This window comes from Mustelus asterias, chromosome 5 (assembly GCF_964213995.1).
Source record: "Mustelus asterias chromosome 5, sMusAst1.hap1.1, whole genome shotgun sequence".
Classification (NCBI taxonomy): Eukaryota; Metazoa; Chordata; class Chondrichthyes; order Carcharhiniformes; family Triakidae; genus Mustelus; species Mustelus asterias.
The window spans coordinates 98,405,466-98,424,328 of record NC_135805.1 but is presented as its reverse complement, the minus strand read 5'-3'; the positions used below and the strand labels follow the sequence as shown (position 1 = coordinate 98,424,328).

The following is an 18,863-nucleotide window of genomic DNA, read 5'->3' as shown; positions in this document are numbered from 1 at the left end:
CTGGTTTCCAGAGACAAGATGCAAGGAGAACAGGTCATAAAATTTTGCTAATATGAAAGAACAAGTCATTTATCTGCATTTTAGACTCGTCACTGTGAGTTACATCATTATCACATGACATTCCAGTCAACGGCCTAAATGAGAAAACACAACACATAATTTGACTAAAGCACAAGATTCTGTGCACGATATTCTTTGCACACTTGGACTTACCAACATCGGAGCTGATAGTTGTATACTTGATTACTGGAGCTACCCAATTCTTTGTAAAATCAATTTAGAATGCTACATATTTCTGTTTTGTTCTGAGGTGTTTGCACATCACCAAACTGACAGCTCATGGAGTTTTGCCAGAATTCAAGATTAAAATCAATAATAACTGTCCCAACAGATAAAAAAAGAAAGCCATACAATTAGCTGGGACTATTTTTTTTTAAAGGTGAACGTTTTTTTTATTTCAACAAGCAATTAAGTTTTACATCAGTTCTTGCTTCAGTGTAAGACTGGCAAATACACGTCCTGCAGTTTCTTATGAAAGCCCATTTATTTTAATTCCATAAAATCTTTGTATGCCTTTAAGGTCTTTGCTATTTAAAAATTAGGACCCAGTCAGGTCAAATTTATCAAATGATTGGAGAAATTATTTAAATTCATTAAATATTGCATGCAATCAAAACAGACCAGAAATGAAAAAGAATGAAATATGAATCCCATTAGCACAGGATCTACAAATTAACAACACTGGTAGTCAAAACTAACAATTCCAAGTATCAAGAGCAAAATAAACAGGATGTAGGTAGCTAGGTAGGATTGTTTTCATTTTAAAATCAATATCACAAAAAGTCTTCTAACTGGCTTCTGTGAGCCACTGAAGATCTATTCCATTGTATTGAAACCCAGGACTCCCTATGTCATCCCTTTAAAAAGAGAAAAATAAAATTAAAATGTAATTACATGTCAATGAACTCTTGTTCTTTTTATTTTTTTTAAAACAAGCTTTTTAGCATCAGGATACCAATGTTTTATTCAAAGTAGAATAACTGCAATCTTACTGGTAAACAATTGGTGAAATGAGCAACCGAGATTGAGTAGTCATGAAATATGCTATCGAGCGTCTATTCACGCTAGAATTGAGCTAGAACTTGAATTTTTTTTCTGCCCCAAAAGCTTTTCCTGCAAATTCCGAATCCTCAATGAAATATGCCAAATGTTCTCTTCTACTAATGAAGCCAAACATCCATGATTGCATGGGAGAGTAGGCCAGCAATGACTATCATCTCACGATGATGCACAATGAAAGTGGACAGGGAAGTGATGTAGCTATTAATTAAGACAGCAGATTAAAGAGATGAACTACAGCCGGGTATTAAATTCCTCATTAGTTTGAGGCTTGTATATATAATTTTGTCCTCACCAAATATGCTCACAATGGTCAATAGTCAACATGGATTGAATTTATAAAGAAATTGATAAGAAATAGAACAAATATGAATTCATTATACTTTACTCGTTTATTTTATTAGTTTATAATATTACTTGCCTAAAGAGCAAGTTCCTGCTGTGCATCTTGTAGATGATACAAACTACTGCCACTGTGCATCAGTGGTGGAGGGAATGAATGTTTGCAGATGGGGTGCCAACCAAGTGGGCTGCTTTATTCTGGATGGTGTCAAGCTTCTTGATTGTTATTGGCATTGCATTCATCCAGGCAAGTGCCTTGTAGTTGGTAGACATGCTTTGGGCAGTCAGGTGGTAAATTACTCACTGCAGGCTTCCTAGCCTCTGATTTGCTCTTGTAGCCACAGTATTTATGTGACTAGTCCCTTTCCATTTCTGGTCAGTGGTAATGTCCAGGATGTTGATAGTGGGGGTTCAGCTATGGTAATGCCATTGAGTGTCAAGGGGTGATGATTAAATTCTCTGTTGTTGGAAATGGTCATTGCTTGGTACTTATGTGGACGAACTTGTCAGACCAAGCCTGGACGTGCCCAGGTCTTGCTGCTTTTGGACATGAATTTCTTCAGTATCTGAGTCGTCTCTAATGGTGCTAAACGTTGTGCAATCAATATTTAAAGTATTAAAGTGTCCTGATGTAGGGATTGAGGTTATAACTCCAAAATTTCAGATGAAATCTTTCAAAGACAACTCTTTAAAAAAGATGTAATGTTATTAAAGAAGCTTCTGTACCTTGCAACCAAATATCAATTAAGGACTTCATCACTCCAACTGCAGCAGTTCTACATCAAAGATAAGGGTGGCATTGGCTGGGATCACTCCGGGATGGCCTGTTGCACCATATGCCACGTCAGGGGTGCAAGTCAGTTTTGCCCTTTGCCCCAAACTCATCTGTTATTGGAAAACAATTCACTCTTTGGTTATGGTTGTATTAGTTTCCAATCATTTAAAAATATATATTTCCCTTCCACTTGTTTAATATTATGATAAAATATAATTACACATTTTCCACACAAATAGAAAATTTGAGTCAGTAATTGCACTGTACAGTTAATTATTCCGTACTGTCAACACTTTGTTGGCCCACAGCAAACTGCGTCTGCCGTTTCATCAACCTCTGAAAATATTTGAGCAGACCACACTTTGTGCTGGCCATTCACAAAAAGCCCTTTTGATTAGTAAGCCTTCGGTCTATACAGTCATAAGCAACCAACACTTTTATCCAAACTTCACACTTGGTCTCACTGCTCCCTTAAATTGGATGTTTATGTTTACGGCTATTATTTACTGTGTTAGCAATATATACCATCATAACCTGATGTCATGAAAGTTGGACTCTTATCACAGACGCCATAATTGATTTTTAAATTTGCTTGATTTTACTGAATTTAGCTGCACCTAATATAACATCCCATAATGTGTCTTTTAAAAGGTATTTGATGAAATACATATCTTTAAATATATAACCATGCAATTGATACCTGTGCCACGCCTTCTTCCCAGCCTTTAATTACTTCCTGCTTGCCAATCTTGAACTTAAAAGGCTTGCTTCTGTCTCTGGAAGAATCAAACTTCTTTCCATTCTGCAGCATTCCTGCAAATACCATAAAATCCTCTTTGAAACCATGACAGACAGAAAAATGAAAAAAAATAGAATGTCTTGAACTTTCTCTAAATAAAGATGCAATATAAAATGCTACACAATAGCTGAAGCCAAAATAATTTTGGGAAACAGGTATTTCTTTATTACAAGCTTGCCTCACACAACAAATTGATATCTCAAACTTCCAAACGGAGCGAAGATATAAAATGAAAGGATTACCCATACCCATGAATGCACAACTTTGGATCTCCTGGGATTAGATTATTTGCTTTTCTGATAAATTTCTGCTCAAAACTATCGTATACTTAAGGTTCAAAGCTTTCACCCCAAAAATAATTTTGAAACCGTATAAAAATTTCGGAATCAAGGAAGTGTGACATTCAAGGCTTGCCTTTTATTTGCTTTATATGCACCTAAGTGCTGCAGATAAGATGGAGCCAGACTCTTCTTTTAAGCTGGATAGCCAAGTAGGACAAGATGACATAAACTTAAGAAAAGTAAAACAAATCTGTTTCGAACAATTATTAATAAGATAAGCAGTCAAAGACACAGAACATTTAAGCCACAGTTAGATGCAGCCTGGTTAACCAGAGTGTAAATAACACAGAAAGGTTGATTAGGCATTCTCATCTTTGACTCGATTTTACTCAAAATAGATCTTATTGTAGTTGCGTCAAGAGAGGACTGCTAATCTCCACTATTTTAAGAAAAACATTAACCCAGATATTTTAACCAGGTTAATGGTCTCACCAGAATGGCTGACAAAGCAGTTTTAGACAAAAGGAAAACTGACTTCATATCCCACTGTATAATACCAGCTCTAATGCTAATTTTTACAAATAGACAATGAGAATCAAATTATAACATTTCTACAATTTGATGATAGCCAAGCATGGTACAATTGTCACAACTGTCACACATTCGGAGCAGGCACGGCTCATTCCCGTACAATGTATTTTTCGAATGACACCACTGAAGTAAAACCGAAAGAGCAACTACATTTTTAAAAGTGCAACTGTACAAAACCGTCAGCTTGTCATTAGTGATTTATGGTAATGCAAACATTTTCAAAGCATATCTCATTAAAATGTGATTTATTTCACACTCCCCCACCCACAGGGAAAGCAATTTATCAGTTCCATATACGCAGGACATAATTACAGGACATCGAAACTTCACCAAAACCGAGCACCAACTACAATCACAAACAAATTTCAACAGCAATAACATTCTGCCAACAAATTGTTTTTGTATCGTCATTCAGCACGTTCATCACTTGTGTGGCATAGCGAACCTTTCAAACCCAGATTACAATATCAACTGGTGCATAAGTAAGACATTTAGCATGTTAATCAAGTAACTTCTCAAGTATTGTACAAAAACACATCGTTGGAGAGCTGCAAATTGCTGACCTATTTCTGCAGAACTGACTATAAAATCCAGGTCATAGTTTTGCCTGTGGTTGTTTAACAGCATGTTCTGGATGCCTTTCAAAGCAATCCGGTGGCTCCGTAAATTTGCAGAAAATAAGTGTCACCATGAATTCTGTATTTTAAAAACATCATTTTGACAGTGTACTCTACATATGCTTTGAGGGAAAAAGAATTTTCCCAAGGTAATTTTTGACTATCCATTTTATGTTGTAAGTCACTTAGATCATCGGGTAAAGCAAAATAGTTTTCCCAAATCACATCAATACAATAAAATGCATTGTTTACCGATGAAAAATAAATTCATAACTAGTAACATGATTTGATTTATTGTCACATGTATTGGGATACAGTGAAAAATAGTTAATTAGTAACTGGAACTGCCACTCAATTTTATGGACTTAACCTGTTATATTAAATTACTTCACACATTTCACTGAAACAGTAACACTCAGGAAAAAAAATGACAAAATATCTTCTGGAAAGCAAAATATTTATAACCTGAAACCATGAGTTTAACAGTGTATTTGAATAGTGGGAAACTAATGAATCATTTTGGTGTTTGTAATAAGAAAAGTATGTCGATAAATAGTGGGAGAGGTTTTCTGGCTTCCCGCTGTGTCTTTCTTGCAGTGGGAGGCAGCACACCATTTGCCACTGGTGGGTTCTTCTGATCCTGCCACTGCCAATGGGATTTGCCATTGAATCCACCCCACACCCACCAGGAACCCCACGACGGGGGTATGCCATTGGTGGGACCACAAGATCCTGCCAGGGTGAACAGCCGGAGGGTTCCGGCCATTGTATATGTCTAAAGGATTCCTCCAAAACTTCAGATTTGACAAAAATTTTATTCAAATTATATTTCCAAATTTGCCAAATGTTCTGAAAAAAAAAACCAGGAAAGATTTACGCTTATCTTTTAAAATTCTTTAAAGCACAAGAACTCTGCTCCAACATTCACAATTTCACTGCTGGGCAAGAGGTCACAAAAGCAAATACATTTTCAAATTTTTCATATCTCCTCTTTTTCTTTTATTCTTTCATGAGATGTGGGCATGCTTGGCAAGGCCAACATTTGTTGCCCATCTCCAGTTGCCCTTGAACTGAGCTTGCTAGGTTATTTCAGAGGGCCTTTGTGAGCCAACCACATTGCCGTGGTGGAATTGGAACCCATATCCCCCTAAGCATTAGGCTCGGCCTCTGGATTTCTACAGTGACATTACCACGACACCACCATCTCCATTATGATAACTGGTGCTGTATTCAAAAGCTAACCACAACTGACAGCCCTTCATGTGGTGAAAATCCAGCAGAGACTTTTTATATATGGCACTCTGTGGGGTAACATCTGCCACTTTAGATTTTAAAACTATGTCACAAAGAATGAATCAGCCATTTTGTGGATTTGTTTCCATAGATACATATAGAAAGAGTGCAAATGTATTAAACAGGATGTAGAAAAGACTTATCAGGATGGTTCCAGCAATTAGGAACTTCAGTTGCCTGGGTAGACTGGAGAATTTAGTATAATTGTCAATGGATTAAGTCCATAAAATTAAATGCCAGTTCCCATACTAATTATGAATTTATTTTTATTGGTAAATAATAAATTTTGTTGTTCCCTGGGAGGAAAAGAAGGTAATAAGAAATTTGATAGAGTTCAAAATCATGAGGCATTAGACACAAACTGTTCTTGTTGATGTAAGGATTTCATGGACTGGCAAAGAAAGCACAGGAGGAAGAACTCGCTTTCCTCCCCACAGTCAGTGGTTAGCATCTGGATTGGACAGCCTGAGAATGGGGTGGCAGCAGATTCAATCGAGGCCTTTAGAAGAGAATTGGTTATGATCCAAGAAAAGATTTGCAGGCCTAAGGGGGGAAGATTGGGGAGTTGGACAGCCGAGTTGCTCTTGCAGAGAGTCAACGTGGACACGGCAGACCAAGCGGCCTCTGTCTGTGCTGTAACTATGCTACAGGTTCTGCAAACACAGTAAGTGAATTGGATAAAATAATTCTCATGGCATTTTATTCATTTTATCTCCTTTTATTTTATTCATTCATGGGGCATGGGTGTCACTGACTGGCCAGCATTTATTGTCCATCTCTAGTTTCCCTTGTTCAGAGGGCAGTCGAGAGTCAACCACATTGCTGTGGCTCTGGAGTCACATGTAGGCCAGACCTGGTAAGGATAGAGATTTCTTTCCTTAAAGAACATTAGTGAACCAGATGGGTTTTTCTGACAATCGGCAATGGTTTCATGGTCATCAGCAGATTCCTAATTCTAGAATTACTTTTATTAAATTAAAATTCCACCATTTGCCGTGGTGGGATTCGAACCCAGATCCCATAACATTAGCTGAGCTTCTGGATTAATAGTCTAGTGATAAATCCACAAGGCCATTGCCTCCCCTCTCTGCTACAGTGATATTGGTCTTGCTGCCACAAAGGTTTCTGCAATCCCTTGTAAAATATGTTAGTAACATTTATTCATTTTACTTTCAGCAAGTCACAGCTGAATTGCATTACGTGTTTTCCCCTCAAGCTAATAATAGCAACCTTCACCTGTTTTTCTTTTATTCAGCAGAAGTCTGATGCAAACTGCCAGCAATAAGGCACTTGTCAATTTTCACATTTCAGGGAAAAATCTGAATAAATTTGATGGTTATAGCCAAGAGAGGAAGGAAAGAACAATTCTCGTAGTTCCATTGAAGGGTAATTACTTTTCCTTACATTTCTAGATTCCTCTTATTTAAAACAAGCCAATCCAACTTTACTAGAGTTTTATTCCAAATAGACAATGTCATCTCTTTCTCTGAAAAGTAACGTTAACACCCGAATTTGCCTGAAAGATGTGTGCATCTGGTACCTACAAAGAGACTTCTATAAACAGTATTTTCAGTTCAACCAGCACATTTAAAGATGAATTCTAGATACAATAAGTACAAAGAGAAAAGGTGAAAGTGTATCTATACAAGAAATGTAAAAAAATACTGGATTAAACCACTTGGGATTAAAATGATTATTAGGAAATGTTTCTGCAGCAAGCCCTTGTATTGAATGGAAGGGGACAGTAAGACCACATAATCGGAGGCAAAATATATGTCAGCAACTCAAAATGGCCTCAACACCATCAGTGCCAATTAACTAAAGCAAATCTTGTTTCTTCTCTTAGTACCAGCTCTTTAGGATGGTATCTCCAATCAGATTATTCACCTGTTGGAGAGAAGCATATTCATTAATTTTATATTACACAAATCAGAGAATCCCAGATATGGAATAGACTATGTTCGATCGAAGTAAATAGCATGAACCAGCATCCTAACCTGAACTTTCATTCAAGAAAGGAAAATAAAACAAATAAATATCTTGTAAAATTCTTGTACTCAAAAGCAAATATAGAGGAGAGTATTTCAGCTACTTTTACATCTGTAATTTAAACTTCTGGATTAAAATTCCAGCAGAGATGACTCCATTCTATCAGAACTTCTTTCCAGATGTGTTGTTCACTTTTTTATGTTGTTTCTCAGTCAGAGGATAATGTGTTTTATATCAGGTTGTTATGTCTCCTAATGCAAAATGTTTCAAGTTACAGTGACTTAGTGATGACTAAATCAAATTTCATTTCATAAAATGGGATTTTATTTGACATTAAGTCAAATTTCTTACATGAAAAATGCAAATCAACAGCTTCGATTACAAGTTGTTTTAGTTATTTATTAATTTTAACTTTTACTTTATTCAATGCATCAGTTTTTTGACTGATTTGTGGCCTGAAGTAGCACTGGTGGGATGGTGGGGGGGGGGGGGGGGGGGGGGGGGTGTAATAGGGTTTTAACAGCACTGTAAATGGGTTGGAGGAGGAGGCAAGTCCCAGATTTAGGTACCACTGCACCTGTGGCTACAAGAGCTGGTCAGGGGCTGGGAACTTTGCAGCGACTAACTCACCTTTTGACTATCCAGAGCATGAATTGAGGCAAGGTGTTCGAGCTTGCTAATATGTTTGTAGATTCAAGTGCTGGGAGTGTCTGCATTGCGCTAGTACTGAGGCACACAGGAGAATTGGGAAGGCAGGAAACAGGAAATTTCCAGTATCAGAGTACTGAAAGAGAAAGTACAAGATTTTGAGCAGCCTTAGGATCCGAGTGTTCTGGGGAGTGTTTGAGGGGAGATGCAGGTAAGGAGACATTGGAGAGGGCATTTTTTGTCTATGGGTGCTTTGAAGTAGGGTATTGAATTTTCTTTTTATTCTTTCATGGGAATCACTGGCTAGGTCAGCAATTTTATTGCCCATTTCTAATTGCCCTTGAGAAGGTGGTGGTAAACTGCCTCTTGAACTGCCGAAGTCCATGTAGGTACATCCACAGTGCTGCTTGTGAGAGAGTTCTCGGATTTTGACCCAGCAACAGTGAAGGAACGGCGATATATTTCCAAGTCAGGATGGTGTGGGGCTCAGAGGGGAAGTTGCATGTGGTGGTGTTCGAATGCATCTGGTGGTGTTCGAATGCATCTGCTGCCCTTATCCTTCTAGGTGTTAGAGGTCACCTGTTTAGTAGGCGATGTCGAAGCAGCCTGGTGAGTTGCTGCTGTACATCTTGTGGATGGTTCACACTGCTGCCACAGTGCATCAGTGGTGAAGGGGGTGTATGTTGGAGATGGTGGATGGGGTGCAAATCAAGCAGGCTGCTTTGTACTAGGCGATGTTAAGCCCCTTGAGTGTTACTGTGCACTCATCTAGACAAATGGAGAGTATTCCATCACACTCCTGACTTGTATCTTGTACATGGTGAACAGGCTCTGGATAGTCAAAAGGTGAGTTAGTCGCTGCAAAGTTCCCAGCCCCTGACCAGCTCTTGTAGCCACAGTATTTATACAGCTTCTCCAGTTGTGTTTCTGGTCAATGGCAACCTGAAGCTGGGAGATTCAGCAATAGGTAATGCTAATAGTAATGCTGGCAGCATCGGGTGCAGTCAATGAGAAATCCCATTGACAGCAGCAGAGCCAGAAGATCCTGTCGCCGGTGAATTGCTCACCGCCCCCCGCCGTGAGAAGGATAGAAAATCCCATCCAAGGTTTCTTTCTCTCAATAACACTGTTACCTGCACTTCTCACATTTCTATAATAAACTACATGATGGGTGTAGGTGATTTACTATTACACATCTGTGCGAAATATCCTCTAAAGTATAATCAGATTTTATGTTTAGTATACACTGCTATTATAAGCAGCAGTTTAAAATGTCAAATAAACATTCAATGTTTCCTGTGCAATTATTTTTCTATGTACTCTTTTCACTCATTTGTTTCTCCACACCATGCACCAGTCCAATCTTTAGAGCCACATCTTTAATTTTTAAAAAATCTATGTTGGAAGATTGAATTTATTTGTTGTTGTACTCTGAATAAACTTTTATTTTTTTATGCCATACAACAGATATAAAGGATGTGATGTTTGTCCCCTCTAAGGGGCGATCTTCCAAGAGGGTCACTTGACCCAAAGTAAAGTTTTTTTAAAAAGTTTATTTATTAGTCACAACTGCAATGAAGTTACTGTGAAATTCCCCTAGTCGCCACAGTCTGGCACCTGTTCAGGTCAATGCACCTAACCAGCACGTCTTTCAGACTGTGGGAAGAAACAAGAACACGCGGAGGAAACCCACGCAGACACGGGGAGAATGTGTGGAGTTTGCACAGATAGTGACCCAAGCCGGCAATCGAACCCGGGTCCCTGGCACTGTGAAGCAGCAGTGCTAACCACTGTGCTACCGTGCTGCCCAGGTAATTCGTCAGGGACCAAAGTGGCAGATCACCCCAGCAAGTGTGGGCCTTTGTATCAGTTCAATCCTGGAAGCTAACTGGCTGCCATGAGTCTGCAAGCGTCTGTATTATAGTTAAATATAAATAAACATTGCAGTTGTTATTGAGCTAACTGGTTATCACAAAGGGAAACAACCACCACAAAGACAGGAGAATGAAATTCTCGTACACACTCTATACCATATTAGAGAAAGAATTAGCAAAGAAGAAGCAGTAACCATAAGGACAGATATCGTCAAATGGTCCCGAGAAGCACACAACACACTGATATGACACATGAATGATTTAGCTTACTCATAACCTAACCTCTTCTACACTAATAGCAGTTATACATATACTTTGGTTAACTTTTCATCAAATGAAACAAAGGTGAACTTTGTAGAATACAAAAAACCCCTCAGGTATGACTTAATAAATCAAGATTACATTTTATAAAATTGACTGCTCTGCCTCTGTTCATCTCTCAGCGTAATGAGCCACATTTAGAGCAGGTAACCCACATTTCCTGCTGTCAACATGTCATCACCTTGGCATAAGTAGGAAGTCCATAATTCTCTTGGGATTTACATGTTATGGGGATCCGCTGGAAATTATGAATTGACACACAGAAATATCTAACAACGTGTGGAGATTACTTGAGCATTTGTGGAAAAACGTGTCATTCTTTTGTTGAAAATACAGGAGGTTGAGTAGATTTTGCCATGGACTCTGGGAACGCCGCATACATTTTAAAAGAAAACACATATTTGCCCCTCCTTTTCCTACCTTATCCACATATTCATTTTATTATAACGATACATCTCCTACATTACAATAGATAACTACATTTCAAAAATTACTCAAGAGTTACTATGCATTTTTGGACATTCGAAATTTATTAAAAGCATCAAATAAGTGCAATTATTTTCTTTATAAAGATTTGGAAGTGAGTATCATTGGTTCTAGTTAAGCAACAAGCCATTAACTGAAATAAAACAGAAAATGCTAAAAATACTCAACGGGTCTGGCAACATCTGTGGAAAGAGAAACAGAGTTAACGGGTGGGACATAAGAACATAAGAAATAGGAGGAGTAGGCCATCTAGCCCCTCGAGCCTGCCCCGCCATTCAATAAGATCGTGGCTGATCTGAAGTGGATCAGTTCCACTTACCCGCCTGATCCCTATAACCCCCAATTCCCTTACCGATCAGGAATCCATCTATCCGTGATTTAAACATATTCAACGAGGTAGCCTCCACCACTTCAGTGGGCAGAGAATTCCAGAGATTCACCACCCTCTGAGAGAAGAAGTTCCTCCTCAACTCGGTCCTAAACTGACCCCCTTTATTTTGAGGCTGTGCCCTCTAGTTCTAGCTTCCTTTCTAAGTGGAAAGAATCTCTCCACCTCTACCCTATCCAGCCCCTTCATTATCTTAGAGGTCTCTATAAGATCCCCCCTCAGCCTTCTAAATTCCAACGAGTACAAACCCAATCTGCTCAGTCTCTCCTCATAATCAACACCCCTCACCTCTGGTATCAACCTGGTGAACCTCTCTGCACTCCCTCCAAGGCCAATATATCCTTCCGCAAATAAGGGGACCAATACTGCACACAGTATTCCAGCTGCGGCCTCACCAATGCCCTGTACAGATGCAGCAAGACATCGCTGCTTTTATATTCTATCCCCCTTGCGATATAGGCCCCTTGCGATATAGGGACCGCCCCTGTTCCAATCCACAGTATGTTTTGCAGGGGTGGAGTGGCCCACCATTGGCCTGAGGCAGGGGGGAGAGCGGGGGAGAAGAGGGGAAATTACTATTGTTTGCCGGGAACCCGTGGTGAGACTGGAAGATCAGGTCAGTGGGAACAGCTGGAAAATCCCAATCTTTCATATCGTGACCTTTCAGATCTGACCTCTATATCTGATGAGTATTTGCAGCATTTTTTGCTTTTATTTCAGATTCCTGGCATCTGCCATGTTTGCATTTGCCATAAACTAACTGTTGTTGCCTTGGCAATAATGTCGAGTGCTTTATTTTGACCACTACAGTAATGAGCTCCATCGCTGCAGGTCAGCTTTCAGGAGATGGCATCATCATAAACGGCCTCAGAGAAATATAAACCTTCTCAACAAGATGGGGGTAAATCTGCTGGTTGCAGTGTAGTGAATAATAGAAGATCCTTATTGTCCTCTAACTACAGCTTTGTACTTTTCTGAGCCTCTTCTCAGGCTGCACCTCTACTTTCCTAGCTCAACATGTCTAGCACATAGCAAGACTTGCCTAAAGGCCCATACTACTTTGGACTGAAACAGTCTCCTCACAATAGTTAAAGGCACTGCTCCATACTCTACCTGTGCTGGCTCGCTCCCCCACCTTAATTATAATCACGTTTACAGATGGTGTTTTAAATTGATATGAGTTGGAAAGCAAGCATGAGCAGATTTGCACATTTACTTTATATTGGTGCTCCACAAGCTATAGACCCAGGGTTAAGGTGCATTAAACCAAATTACTCCCCAGTAGAATTTACGGAGCAGGGCTGAAAATTCATTAATCTTAGCTCATTAAATTGCTGTATTAACTCACATTCAATATGTGTTAGTTCTATCACGGAAGAATGCCACCCTCCAGAACTCAGTTTATTTTGGTCCAACCACTCAGCAAATTGCCCAGGAGACTGAGCAATGGCTGATTCCAAACGATCCTTATGAAGCAGTTTAATCCTGATAAATACATTTAGTTTACTAAACAATAAATGTTCGTGCCCAATGTTCCATAGACTCATTTGTAATATTACACTTGTGCCACAACGTGGTAATCAAGTAATGATCTGATAATATTTACATCCAAAACAACATGGAAAAACTTAACATATTCTAAGCAAGCAAAGAAAGCAACTAATAACATGTTCTCAATTATCCAACATGCTTAGCACTGGGGGAGGGGGGGGGATGATAACGGCGACAATCCAATTCCCAAATCAGGTATTTATTCAGTTGCAAGTCACCTGACATTCGTGTCCTGGGGCCAAAAAAGCAGTTAATGTGCTAATTAATTGGTACCACTAAGTCAGCTGCGGAGCACTTTTTTTTAAGTTTGAAAGGTAAGTTTGAAAGGTAAATTGGGTCTCGCAGATTCAAGTGACAACTTAGTTTTTAATAAACTTCCCGTCTGTCTCTATGAAGATATTTCTCTGAACTGAAACGGACAAACAACTTTCAATGCTCAAAGGCAGGAATTATATACAATTCCTGGAAGAGGGGTGGTCATGCGTCATTCATCAAGCCATGTAAATGACAAAACGGAAATGTCCTCGATGATTTTCTCCTGCTTTAGCTTTACTTTGCTTTGTGCGTGCAGGATACCATATGGATTGGAACACACTGTAATTTTGCACTCTTTTGCCCATATTGATTTTAATTTTTTTTATTGAACCAAACTGGGAAACGTTACTAAAATGCAACATCTTCATAATGACAGAATATTTTGTCTGCCAAGAAATTGAATGCTTGTATTGGACATTCAATAAGCTCTCTTGTAAACAGTGCTATTTTGCTTTATAGTCTTTGTACCTTAATCCAGTAAACCAGCAATATTCTAAGCATGTAAGAAATACTAATGCAAAACCTTCCATTATCCAAAAGAACACAAGGCGGATAGGAAGATTTTATTTTTCCACAGCGAGTTATGAGCCTGAAAAAGTGGTGGAAGAGGTTCAATAATAATTTTCCAAATTGAATTGGATGAATACATTTTCAAAGCTTTGGGGAAAGAGACTAAGAGTGGAGCTCTTTCAAAGAGCTGACGCAGGCACAAATTACCTCCTGTGCTATATCATTCGATGAATCTATCAAGTATATATGGATGTATTTAAGTAGTAATGTTTTGAGCAGGTGAAGTCCACTTAACCTTTTCTTCCAAGCTTTGTTTCCTTATCATAATTATGGAACTAATAACCCTGCAAATCCTAGCAGGACATCAACCCATCAGTTTTTCCAAACTTCCTATGGTGGAGTGTTCCATTGCTCAGACAATTCTATCACATTTCTGCTATTCACACACTTTGCTATCTTACCTTAATGCCATGATTAGTACCTTTAGGGCAGGATTCTCTGATCTCGTTCATTTCCAACCCACTGCCAAAAGAATGGAGAATTTGGCACTCAGCCAAAACTCCATTCACTACAGCGGCACTGGAAAATCCCAGCCACAATGTCTGAGGTTTTCAGCATTGGTCTTTAACACTACCACAGACACTTCCTGTGTCTTTTGTCCATGACATCTTTCTCAAATCTCTCCTAAATTTCTAATTATCCCAGACCATTTATTTTGCTCCACCTCCTCTCTTGGACAGTACAAAATCGATCACATTTCTACCTCTCTCCAACTCTGAAGAAGTCATGTAGACTTGAAATATTCGGTGGAATCGTAACGGTGAGGAAAATTAGGTGAAATGGGCCATCAGGGTCCTACTGATGGGTGCCCCTACTGCACCCACAACATGCCTCTCTTCATGGTCTCCTCCACGACACCGTTCGCACAGCATCCACCCCCCCACCCTCCTGACACTCTGGTGGTGCCCAACTGGCATCGCCAGTGTACCCAGTGGCCACTGCCCAATGGGCATTATCCAGCCATGCCCCCGACCACCTGGAGGGGGGGGTTACTTCAATGACCTCCAAGCCCCCCGCCCCACCCCGCGTAATCATCACACCAGGTCTGCGCTAGTGGATACCTATAGTGATTCTCGCCGGTGGGGCGCCATGCCTAAAGGTCAGAAAATCCTGTGCGCTGTGTTTCGAATGGGCTATGCATATTTAAATACTGCTTTAAATATTTTAATCACCTTCATGCCCACCATTGGAGAGAAGCTGAAGCATAGCAAACCATTTGGCACCAGGCGCCAATCAAATTTTTAGTATTGGACATTAGTTTCCCAGCTCGCCACACTGTTTTCTGGACGTGGCAAGGTGGTAACATTGTGCCCCTTAACTCTGTTTTTCACTCCACAGATGCTGCCAGACCTGTGTTTTTCCAGCATTTTCTGTTTCTATTCCCCAATTTTATCATCCTCTTACTAAAAGTAAAACAACTTTACTTTTAGTCTTAACTTTGGGAAATGTTGCCTCGTCCTTGAATCCTGGCCCTGACTGGACAATAATTTTGGATCTAAAGCCTAAATTCCTTTAAAATTCTTAAAGACCTGAATAAAGTCAATGCCAATTTTCATCTTTGACATGGAACACCGTCCTCCAGGAGACAAGCTTTCCTCATAACTTATGGAACATCTCACAGGTACCTTTTGAACTCTAATCAACTGCTCTATATAAACCCTGGAGTAAAGAAACCAAAATAAACAAAGTCCTTCAGATACAGTCTCATCAAGGTCAGATGCAACTTCAGCATTTGATTTCAAAGAGACAGTTAGTTACCTGTAGCTATGCAACACAATTTTTAAAATTTACTTTCTGCATTGTTAAAACAGTCAGTATAGTTTATAGTCAATCTATTACCAAAAGTCTAGGATCTAATGCTACGGTTACCTCAAGCATCATTAATTTATGTTCCATATACTCATTTCTTGACCCACTCTGATTACTTATACTTGCATTCATGAAAATATGATCTTCAGTGCATGCAGGTGCCTGCATGAGTAACTTGAGAATTTCAGTGCTCACATGGTTTCAAATTAATAATGGACTCAAAAGTAAAGACGACTCCTGAACTTCCTATTTTAGACAGCAACGATGATCAATAGGTCATTTGTATGCTGTAATACATTTTCAATGTGTCTGGGGTCTACGACATTGATTTGATTTAGAGTCCCTACAGTGCAGAAGGAGGCCATTCAGCCCATCGAGCCTGCACTGACAATGTGCAAACTCCACACAGACAGTCACTGAGGCTGGAATTCAACCCGGTGACTGTGAGGCAGCAGTGCTAACCACTTGTGCCACTCAACCTACTAGTCATTATTTTCCACTTTTCAAGTTCAACGCTTTTCATTTATGAACAGGACAGTACATCAAGCTCATCATATTTGCGCCTCACTAGTTTGGTAATCTCACCCAATCAGCAAATACCTCCACTGAAACTCAGTTTTATACTTCCCAAACCATTAATAAATTTTTGATTTTTGATTAAATAAAATACAATGAGGAAAACAGACCGCATAGACAAATACTGTGTTTGACATCTGGAAACACTGATTTTCAGACCAAGATTCCATCTCTTTTGCTACAAGCATGACACCAGAGAATATAATTTTAAGATCTGTTTTGTTCAAGTCAAAGCTATTTTGATTGTCAAGCAAATCGACCACAGCTCAGAAACCCATAAAGCATGAAAGAAACTTAAAAGAAAAGTCCACAACTTGAGAATAACTCCAACGCAGAAATTAAACCACAAAAGCTGCAGCCTTGCCTGGTACTCAACTGAGGATTATTTGATTCCCATGCTCATTTCAGCAACACCTCAGATCAATAGTATATCTCACCAAAGTTGCTGCCTTCATGCTGACATTTTTAAATTAAATTGCTCAAAATATTCCATAGTCATCCAAGATAGTCCTGTACTGGCATCACAATGCTTTTACATTGAACTGTGTTGCAGAAGCTTTCAGTCCAACCAATCCTTGCTGACATTTAGTCTCCATTTGAGCCTTCCCCCATCCTTCCTCAGCTATTATCAACACAAGCCTCTGTTTTTCTAACATGCTAACTCATGAATTAATCACAAGTAATGCAATTTCTCACTTAAATTCAGCTTCTCTCCCTTTCGGGCTCTGAAAACTCAAGGATTTTTATATTGTCCTTCCTTCCCTGCATGCACATCTATTGCAGGGTTGCTCATGTGGATCTGATAACTCGCATTTCAGCACATGGCGTGGACCAGAGATGAAACTCAAAGTGGGCACGTGAAAACATTGTCACTTTAAGCTCAACAAAACAATGAGGTACTTTGCATGTGCTGACATTCTGCTGGAGCTATTGGGTGACACAGCACATGGTCCCAAAGATTGTACTGCAGTTGGAGACAAAGATTCTGTGAGCTTTCGGCCTATTTGGAACACTTAACTCTGATGCACAAAGCAGTTAAGGAGTTCCGAATAGGGTGGGGATGGAGATGTGGAATACCAGGCTTGTTTATACACCTAGGGAAAACCTGGTGCTGGACGGGCAGGTGCGGCTCTTCTAGGGCCAGGATTGGTTTTGGGAGGGGTCCATGGAGAAAGAGAGATTTGGGTTAGGAAATGGAAAGACAGGGGTTGAAGACTGCTGACTCTTTCTAGGGAGAGTTCTCATAGACCCTCATTGGGGAATACTCCCACAAAGGAAAGACATTAAGCCTTCCAAGAAACATTCCAATTGGTGTGAGCAGCCCTGAGGTCTCTGCAGTCCAGTTTCCCAACGAGGCCCTAAATCCGGCACTGGATTCTTCATTTGCAAGCATGATAGTTTTTGTAACGAAGCCCAATTTTTGTGACCAACATCCTGCTTTGCAAAGATGTCTGAAGAATATCCAACCAGAAATTGGAAGACAGAAATTAGAAGACAGAAAAATAGGCTGCTTTAGAATGGCTGGTTACGATGGGTGATTGACCGCTTGTTGGTCACTGAAATTAGGCCTCATTACAAAAACGATATCACCCTCCATTTGGGTGTCAAGTGCTTTGATGTGTTTTGGGTTAAGTAAGCGACTATTGAGTTGTATGAACCAATCAATCTAGATTTGTTCTGAGGAGTCATATAGACTCGAAATGTTAACATTTTTTCTCTCCACAGATGGTGCTACACCTGCTGAGTTTTTTCCAGCAGTCTCTGTTTTTATTTGACTTCAAACAACCACAGTATTTTGCCTTTATTTGTTCATTTTTGAAAAACTCAGCTTTTATATCAAATCTTATGATTTTTAAGAAGTTAGTCCACTGATAAGTTGGTGATGTTGACATTACTGCTTCTTTCTTATCTGCTTATCCAGCTTCCACTTGAATGCATCTGCATTATTTGTTCCAACTACTAATGTTACAGAACTGTTACAGTGCAGGAGATAGCCATTCAGCCAATCGTGTCTGTTATGGCTCTTTTCATTTCAAATAAGCATTTTACCTTGTGCCTTGCTTCTTCATTTACCCAAAACCCTGCACATTGTTTCTTTTCAAATAATTGTCTAATTCCCTCATGAATACCTCAATGGAACCTGCCTTCGCCACATCCTCAGGCAGTGCATTCCTGACCCCAACGACTTGCCGTATGGAAGATTTTTTCTCATATCAACTCACTGAAAATATTGAGAGAGTTCCACTTTCCCACCACTTTCTGAAGAAAGGAGTCTGAATTTCCTAATGGATCTCTTAGTGACCATCCTGTACTAAAGGCTCTAGTTTCTGATTTTGCCCTTGCCTGTGAGGGAAAACGCTCTGGGCTGGATTTTCATTCCCGGGTCCTGATTTTGCCACCGGGATAAAATGCAGGTCCGGAACCTGGAAATGCTGGCTGTGGGGCCCCGAAGGATATTTGATGCAGTCATTTAAAAGTTCACCCCCGGACGGCCTGTCCAATTAAAGATGGCAGGGAGG

At 39.6% G+C, this 18,863-nt stretch overlaps 1 protein-coding gene across 1 annotated transcript in view; it reads right to left on the bottom strand.

The window, feature by feature from the left end:
* Positions 1 to 419: 419 nt before the first annotated feature.
* The window catches only part of fkbp1b (FKBP prolyl isomerase 1B), a 30,152-nt gene continuing 11,708 nt past the window's right edge, over positions 420 to 18,863 (bottom strand). The window contains exons 3-5 of the mRNA XM_078213085.1: positions 2,937 to 3,049; positions 2,188 to 2,346; positions 420 to 917 (exon numbers count right to left, since the gene is read on the bottom strand). Of these exons, the coding sequence (XP_078069211.1) occupies positions 2,218 to 2,346; positions 2,937 to 3,049 (242 nt within the window). The 3' untranslated portion in view covers positions 420 to 917; positions 2,188 to 2,217. The remainder of the gene's footprint in view (positions 918 to 2,187; positions 2,347 to 2,936; positions 3,050 to 18,863) is intronic.